The 9237-nt window shown below is 22.6% G+C and overlaps 1 protein-coding gene across 1 annotated transcript in view; it reads right to left on the bottom strand.

The window, feature by feature from the left end:
* Positions 1-221: 221 nt before the first annotated feature.
* LOC102675605 (contactin) overlaps positions 222-9237 on the bottom strand; it is a 10297-nt gene continuing 1281 nt past the window's right edge. Inside the window, exons 2-14 of the mRNA XM_006619648.2 lie at positions 7904-8770; positions 7389-7767; positions 7208-7310; positions 6615-7087; positions 6167-6445; positions 5635-6084; positions 4387-5552; positions 2653-2851; positions 2322-2421; positions 1625-2220; positions 1296-1430; positions 817-945; positions 222-600 (exon numbers count right to left, since the gene is read on the bottom strand). Coding sequence (XP_006619711.1) covers positions 488-600; positions 817-945; positions 1296-1430; positions 1625-2220; positions 2322-2421; positions 2653-2851; positions 4387-5552; positions 5635-6084; positions 6167-6445; positions 6615-7087; positions 7208-7310; positions 7389-7767; positions 7904-8707 — 4926 coding nt within the window. The 5' untranslated portion in view covers positions 8708-8770 and the 3' untranslated portion in view covers positions 222-487. The remainder of the gene's footprint in view (positions 601-816; positions 946-1295; positions 1431-1624; positions 2221-2321; positions 2422-2652; positions 2852-4386; positions 5553-5634; positions 6085-6166; positions 6446-6614; positions 7088-7207; positions 7311-7388; positions 7768-7903; positions 8771-9237) is intronic.

Genomic DNA, 9237 nt, shown 5'->3' on the forward strand with positions numbered 1-9237 from the left:
TATACCAATCTATCTGTTTCTCTTATTATCCCTTTTCTTTCTAATTCCATTTCTGTTATCCATATTTTATTCCTTAAGTAATTATAATATATAAAGATATTCCATTTGTTTATTTATAAAATATAAAAAAAGCATACAATTAATAATATCTATATCAGACTATTTATTTATGAAAACGTAAAAGAATGGAATATAATATATATTGGAATATAAGGAGAAAATAATGTTTACTAATATTAACAAAATATTTAATTAATTCATTCATACAATGAATTTCATATATGGATTATCATTTTGCAAGCATATAAAAAAAGATACAACCAAAAGATAATTAACAAATAATCTATAAATAATAAACTAAAATAAACAATATTAAAACGAAGTAAAAAAAAATTAATCTTTGAAATATTTTAATATCATCTATAAATATTTTTAAATCAAAGTTTCCCAGTCTTAAAAAACTCAATTCAGAAGAAACTTGATAAACTTATGTTTTCACAAAAGTAACTGCTTTTTTTGCAGCTTCATCTAAATCATTAGCTGTTATAATTGATAAATTACTCTCTGCAAGAAGTTTCTTTGCTTCTGTTACATTAGTACCTATTTTAAAAACAACAAAGGAATTGTTATTAAATTACATAATAATAATAATAATAATAATAATAATATTTAATTTTTAAACTATAAAAAATATAACAAAAAATAAATAAATAAATAATAAATAAATAAATAAATAAATAATAAATAAATAAATAAATAATATTCTATATAATTATTAAAACAAAATTATAAAATAAATAACAAAAAAATAATTACCTTCTAGTCTAATGACAAGTGGAATTTTGAGTTGTAAATTATGAGATGCTGCAATAATCCCTTTTGCTATTGTAGCACAATTTACAATACCTCCAAATACATTTACAAGAATAACTTTTACTTTTGGATCTAGAGATATCAAACAAAATATTCAAAATTATTTTTATATACAAAAAAATGTATATTTAAGGAGATAATATTTAATAGTATTATTAATGAACCTATATACTTTTATCAATTTAAACAGAATTTTTTTAAATATTTTGTCACAATATAGATAATAATATAGGAAAAATAAAAAAATTAGCGGTCGGAATTTAATAAATTTTTAAAAAATAAAAAAATTTTATTCTATATTTTTAACTTATCTTTGCTCTAATAATTTTTATTAAAATAAAAATATTGAATTATACAAAAATATAATATAAAGAATAAATATATTAAGAAAAAACAATCTCAATTTTTATTAGAGTACATACCTTCAGTAAGAATTCTAAATGCTTGATAAACTTGATCTTCTTTAACACTTCCACCCACATCCAAAAAATTTGCTGGTGATCCACCATTCAATTTAATTATATCCATAGTAGCCATAGCTAAACCAGCACCATTGACTAAATATAATTTTGAATTCTATATTAGTTATATAAAGTCAACAATAATTTTTTGTTCATTATATAAATTCATTTATATAAATTTTTAAAGATTATAAATTAAATAATATAAAATTATCATTCCTTTCTTATTATAAGTATTATTAACATTTTATATATATAAATTATATATATAAATATATATATAAGCATACCTAAACATCCTATATTGCCATTCATACCAATATAATTCAAATCGAACCGCAATGCATCTGCTTCTCTAGGATCTTTTGTATCATTATCCTCTAAAGCAAATAAATCTTGTTGTCTAAATTGAGCATTATCATCAAATGATATTTTTGCATCTACTGCTATAACTTGGTTATCTGTAGTTTCAACCAATGGATTAATTTCAACTTGTAAGGCATCAATATCTACAAATAGTTTCCACAAATTTTTTAATTCATATATTGCCTTCTGTTGTACTGTTGGATCCATAAAACCAAGAAATATGCTAACATCTTTAGCGATTTCATCGTCAATTCCATAATATATATCAAGAGGTATTGTTTTTATTAATTCTGGATTTTTTTTAGCAACTGTTTCAATATCCATACCACCTGCTGGTGAAGCTATTAATACAGGACCATTATGTTGTCTATCCATAAGAATACAAATATATGTTTCACGTGCAATATTTACAGACTCTGCTATCATAATCTTTTGTACTAATATACCATCTTCTGAAGTCTGTTTTGTAAAAAGACGATGACCCAACATATTTTTCACAACATCTATAACGGCTTTACGGCTATAAAAAAATATTTAACATTAAAATACAAAATTATAAACATATACATATATATATAAATAACATATTGTTATGTTAGATATTATAATATCTATATTTACTCCTTTGTAAGATGTACACCTCCTTTGAAACCATTATCAAACCATCCTTTTCCACGACCACCAGCTAATACTTGAGCTTTTATGACATATTCATTTGCATCTATAAAAATAAATAAAATTAGTATTAGTAGTATAAATAATTTTTACAAAATAAATGTTCACAATATTAATATACATTTATACAATATGAAATAATAATACAATTTTAAAAACTTTAAACTAAAAAACATATAAAAAACATATAAATAATCAATTTTATATTTCTTATAATTTATTAATGTTAAATAAATGATAAATTAATTAAATGCAAAAAATTAAAAAAAATACTAACGTAAATTTTGTAAAGCAGAATTTGCTTTATTTAAATCATCTACAATAGCAAAATTTTGTACAGAAACTCCACAATCTCTTAAAAGTTCTTTACTCTGATATTCAAGTAGATTTAAATTTCTTGTTTGTTTAGTACTCAATTTTAAAGTTTTATTAAACACTTGAGTTGAACGTAATTTTCGGCTTGCAAATCGCAACATATTTAATTTTAAAAGTAAAACTTTACAAAATAACAATGAAAAATATTTTTCTGTTAAATTCTGAAAATTATTCACAACTCACAGTCATTGACATTAATTTAAGATAAGATTTATTTCTATAGAATACATATATTTTTCACATAGTAAATTATCATTTGTACTTTTAAAATAATCATCTGTTTCTAGAATTATACTATATGAATTTAAACTACATTATCTTAACATATAACTATTATCTTTCGTAACCTCTACACTAAACTAAATTTATGTAACTATATATATATGAAAGTACTATACAAACATAATAGTAAATTATTATCTCTAATAATACTGATTATATAATATATAATATATAATAATTAAACTAATTTCATATATAATTTAAATTATATTTTAATTTAATATTATATTTAAATTATATTTATATATGTAAATTTTTTGTCATTTTCTAATATATAATAATTTAATAATGAAAAATCAAATTAGTTTAATTAATAACTTTATATTTTTCATAATTTTATCTTTTTTTTTCAAATTTTATTTTTATTGTATGTATATTGTTTTATATTTTAATTATATAAAATTATACTATACTTTAACTATAAAATATATATTTTATGTACAATTATATATATATTTTCAATTATAGGAAATTTGATAAAAGAAAAATAAATCATCTTTTCTTGTAAAAAAATGTACAAGATATTTATTATTAATATGTGAATATAAAAAATTATCTATTCTGTTCTCACAAACTAGATATTCTTACATCAATAAAGATATAATTACATAAACTTATTATTTTTTTATATAATTGAATAACAAATTTTTATATATAAAGTATTGAAAATTAAGTTTTTTATTATTGTCTACACAAGAATATAACATTAAAAAATATTATATATGATAATTATTATTTACATTTCATTATTTGGATATTTATGGACGGATAGATATTGTATAAAAATGTTTAATTACAAAAATCTTTTTTTTATAATTTCTAATTAATTTATAAAATAATGTTAATCTATATAAAAATTTATGTTATATTTAAATACTAAATTTCTTAATATTTTCAAATGAATTATAATTGGAAAATATTTTTTCTATATTTATAAAAAATATAAAAATTTAAAAAATTATTGATATTTTACATTCATTCATATTAATATTATATTAATATCATAATTGATAATTATTATCTACTTATTTAACATAAAATATTGCATTGAACAATATTTAATTTCACAATAATCAATTGTAATTTTAATATAGTGTTATTCTTTTAAAAATGTTGCAATGTTAATATTATTTATATTATTGAAAATTAGATTTCATTGCAAAAAAATTGAATTAATAATAGCATTATAATTCACTTTAAATATTATTTGATAAATTAATAATCGCGTATTAATTTATTTAGATTTTCATAAAAATATTTAATATAATTATATATATTTTTAATCTGTTATAATTACTTAGTGAATCTGTATTGTATAAAAAGTATAGTCATATTATATATATTCATAAATTTTTAATAATAATAACAATGATATGCCTAAAGCAGCATTCAAAATCTTATTAGAAGCACTACTTCTAAAAGCAGCTGCATCACCCATTTGGAATGTATGAGTTGGACTTGACATACGTCCATCTCCTCCTTTACTAAATGCAAGTACACGTAAATGGTATGCTTTTCCAGGACTAAGATTTGTAATATCAGCTTCTAATTTTGAGCCACCTGGTATAATAGTATCATTTGCAGTACTCATATCTTGATCTAACTCCCAAACACGTATTTTATAACCTATTAATGGTTCTTCTTCTAAACTTGGTTGTACATAACGCCAAACAACTCGAACTGTTGAAGGATTTACTCCATATACATTGACAGAAGATGGTGGTTTTTGTGGTGCTTTACGATAAGTTCTTTCTAAATATCTTTCACTTTCAGGGCCTTCTCCAGCAGAATTATATGCCATTACTTTAACATAATAATAAGTATCAGGCTGTAAACCAACTACAAGAGCCCAAGGTCTTCTTGTTCGAGATAAATAATATACTGCATTTTCTTCTCTATTATTTTCTTTCCAATATTTTATTCTATGACCTATCAATTTGCCCCGTATTTTTTCACGCGTCTCTTCAATTGGTTTCCAACTAACTTTCAAACTAGTGCTATTATAACTTTGTGCAACAACTTGTTGAGGAGCTACTTGAGGCATATCTTCAGCACTAAATATTGTAACTGCATTAGAAATTGGTCCAGAACCTAATGCATTAACTGCTTGAACTTTAACTTCATATTCTGTATAATAATATTGTTGTTGTATTGGAACAACACTTCTTCCAATATTACCATAATTCTTTAAAGACAATGATTGAAATTCAGTTTCGTGATATTTTCGACGCCAAAAAACTTTATAGTAGATTCCAGGACCATTTTGTTCAGATGGTGGTAAAGGATTCCATGTTATTGTAAGATCACCAATTTTTCCTCCTCCTCCACCTATATTAAATGGAACTTTCATTGGTTTATCTGGTGAAGTACTATATTGTGGGGAAGGTGATGATGGTAAGCTATATCCTAATTCATTAAAAGCAGATACTCGAAACTCGTATGTAGTATAAGGATTTAAAACATTCTCCAAATAAGCCTCCTTTCTACCATTATATCTATCTACTTCAATAGCAGTTATGTCTGAAATAATATTTGTATAAATAATTTTTATTAAAAAAGATTTATAAAATTATAAAATTATAAATAATTATATTATACATACTCTCTATGATAATAAACCATGTATGATTCCAATTTGTTCTCGCACTTATGCTATACATAGTAATAGGTTTTCCATTGAAAGCACCATCAGTCCAACGTAAAGTTGTAGAAGTTTTTACAATATTTTTAACTTGTACACCACCAGGTGGTCCTGGTGGTCCTTCTATTGTAACTATTGTTTTACTAGAAATTTCACTTACTGCACTTTTAATTATACATTCATATTCTCCTGCTTCTGCAAATGTAGCATTTATTATATTAAGTTCTTCTCCATTAATATTCAGCCTAGGATTATTTATTAAATCTTCATCTCGAATACGTAAACCATTATGTTTCCAAATATAAGCTACATCTAGCATTTCATCTATTTCTCCCGTACAACGCAATGTTTGATTTTGCATAACTGCTGTAGTAATTTGTTGTGGTAATTTTTCCATAAATTGTGGACCACCTTTAATTAAAATTAATATCTTAAATATATATATATAGTATTATAAAATGATAATGATATAAAGTAAAATATATTGGCTTACGTAATACTATTAGCCGTCCCCGAGTTTCATCATTTCCATACTGATTAGTTGCAGTGCAAATATATGTGCCTTCGTCATCTCTTGATACAGGACTGATTATCAGATTACCAGTTTCTAAAATTCTTCGTCTACCGCCAGAACCAATCACATTTCCATCTTTTTTCCAAACAAATTTCGGTCTAGGTGCAGCTTCAGGATTGCAAATAATTGTAATATTACCTTTTTCTGCTGCATAAGTTTCAGGTTCCATAGGTCTTTTTTTAAAAGATGGTTTTAATGCTGTTATTTAAAAAACAATCAAAATCATTTATAAATATATATATATATATGTGTATATGTATTGATAAATTTTGTATATTTATAGTATATTTATTTTTTAATATTTTTCGAAATTCTAACTTAACTATACTTATATTAAACTAATTTTATTAAATATTTAAATAATTACATAAAATTCGAAGTTGTGCAGATGAATATCTTGTTTTTAATTGATTTTTTGCACGACATTGATACATTGCTTGGTCTCGTTCTGGATCCAAATTTTTTATACTTAAAACATTGTCTTGTATGGAATATCGATCTTTATCTTCAGAAGAAAGCGTTTCCATGTTTAATATTTCACCATTTCTAAACCAATTATAAGTTACATCTGGTATTCCAAATGCTTCACAAGTCCAAGTTAACTCTCCTCTATTATCCATATGTTTATCTACTAATGGAATTGTAAAATTCGGAGCTGCCTGTATAGTTAGCGTTACAAAATTTTCAATTGATAATCTATCATTATAAACTCTACAAATATATTCTCCTTGATCATCAACATGTATTTTAGGAATTATTAATACTCGATTATAACTAGTTGTGTAAGCTCCACGTGGTAGTGGTGCACCTCTTCTTGTCCAATTGTATGATGGAACAGGACTATTAAATTAAAAAATATATTATATAATAAAATCATATATTATTTTGATATAAATTTTTATACATATATTTATAAAATTATTAATTATAAATCAAGTTTAAAAAAAAAATTGAACTTACTATCCAAATGCAATGCATTCAAGTCTAACTTCCTCTTCTGCAATTGGAGCTTCTGGAAATGCTTTTGGAAAATTATTAGGGAATTTTAATTGCTGAAAAGAAGCTGAAACATAAAAAAAATATTAAATAATTGATGCAAAGATTGAAGAATAATTTATATACAGAAGAAAAAGATAATTACAATGTGGATCAACTCTTAAAGGAAAAAATGGTCCATTACGACCAGTATCAGAAGCAACACTTTGAACATTACAAGAATAATTGCCACGATCAATCATTTCTAATGCAGAAAAATAAAGTGCACCATCATTGGAAACAAAAACACGTTTATCTTCTTCCACAAAATTAGGAAAATAATCACGTGCCCAATAATATTTTACTCCAGGATAATGTTGTGGTGGATCACAATATACAGCTTTACCCCAATTTTGATCTCCGCGTTCTTCTGAACGCTTTAAATTAAATTCTAAAATATATCCAAAAGACAATTCTACACTTTCAGATATGATTGTACCAAATTTATTTGTTGCTTTACAATGATATGAACCTCTATCTTCTGTCTAAAAATAATTAATTTATATTATAATTAAATAAAATTTTCTTTTATTTTGCATAAGTTTTATAAAATTTAAATTATTAAAATTTAAGATACTTTTAAAATACTTATAAAATTTAAGATACATTTAAGATACTTACTTGATCAGGTTCATAAATAATTAAAGTACCACCACTAACTGTATATCTAACATTATTTAATGGATCTATTTTTGTTGCAATTAATTTATCATTTTCATAATCTTCTTTAAACCATTCATATGTTGGTGTAGGATAACCACCTGCTAAACAACTCAATGAAACATCATTACTTATTTTTCTTGTTGACATATCAAATACTTTATCTGTAGGTTGCTTAATAAAATATGGTCCTCTGGGTATTTCATTAGGATTATCAATTTCAATACCATATTGATAAGTACGATCATCATCTATTAAGTTATATAAATTAGAAATTGGTGCTTCACAAATATATAATAGTTTTTCTTTACCAGTTACTTTTTCTAATCCCCAACGTTGTAAATTATTATTATAAGAATATATTAAATAATCTTTATCAAATGAATCAAATGGTTCAGGTAAAAATGCATTATCCATATTTACTAATTGAGTATTATCACCTTCATTTATCCAATTTCCATTTTGATTTATGATACCAGTATACCATTTACGATGTTGTGGATCTTGCCATAATAATTGATATAATATGAATCCATGTTCTTCCAAAGAATTAATTGTAATAAGATCACTTTGATAGGCTTCACAATTTCTTTTAGCATCTTGTCTTTCCTTAATAGGACTTTTTATAAAACGATAACATGATTCTTGAAATTTTATCCAATGTTGTGGACAATGTTGATATAATTCTTCATACAAGATATTTTGTGCAAATGTGTTATATGACAAAATATAAATATATATTAAAATTTTTGGTACACAATGCATTATTACTTATTATTATTTTAATATAAGTAGTAAATTATTAAGTTTACTCAAATTAGTTATAATCTGAAATAAAATATTATTAAGTTAATTATTTTTATCAAATAATTTATGTATTAATTATAATTTTTATCTTTTTTTAGATATTAAAAATTTTTTTATATTTATCATTAATATGTTATTTTGATTTCTTGAATAAATTTTTTTAATATTTAATATATTTAATATTTAATATAATATAATATAAAATTTTGATTAATTTATTATCAACTTTCTTAAAATTTAAATAAACAATTGTGTCTTATATACAATGTATATAATAATATACAAATAATTGTTATAAAAATTTCNAATTTTTAAAATATAATTTTTAAAATATATATAACTTAATATAAAATATTATTTGGATTCATAAAAATTAACGATAAACGTCAAATAATAAATTTCAAATAACAAATGATAAATGTCAAATAACGAATGAATGGCATATTTCGTATATATCTTAAATTAAAAAAATTTAATTTGTTACCCAA

Source organism: Apis dorsata, unplaced genomic scaffold, assembly GCF_000469605.1.
Source record: "Apis dorsata unplaced genomic scaffold, Apis dorsata 1.3 scaffold_429, whole genome shotgun sequence".
Lineage (NCBI taxonomy): Eukaryota > Metazoa > Arthropoda > Insecta > Hymenoptera > Apidae > Apis > Apis dorsata.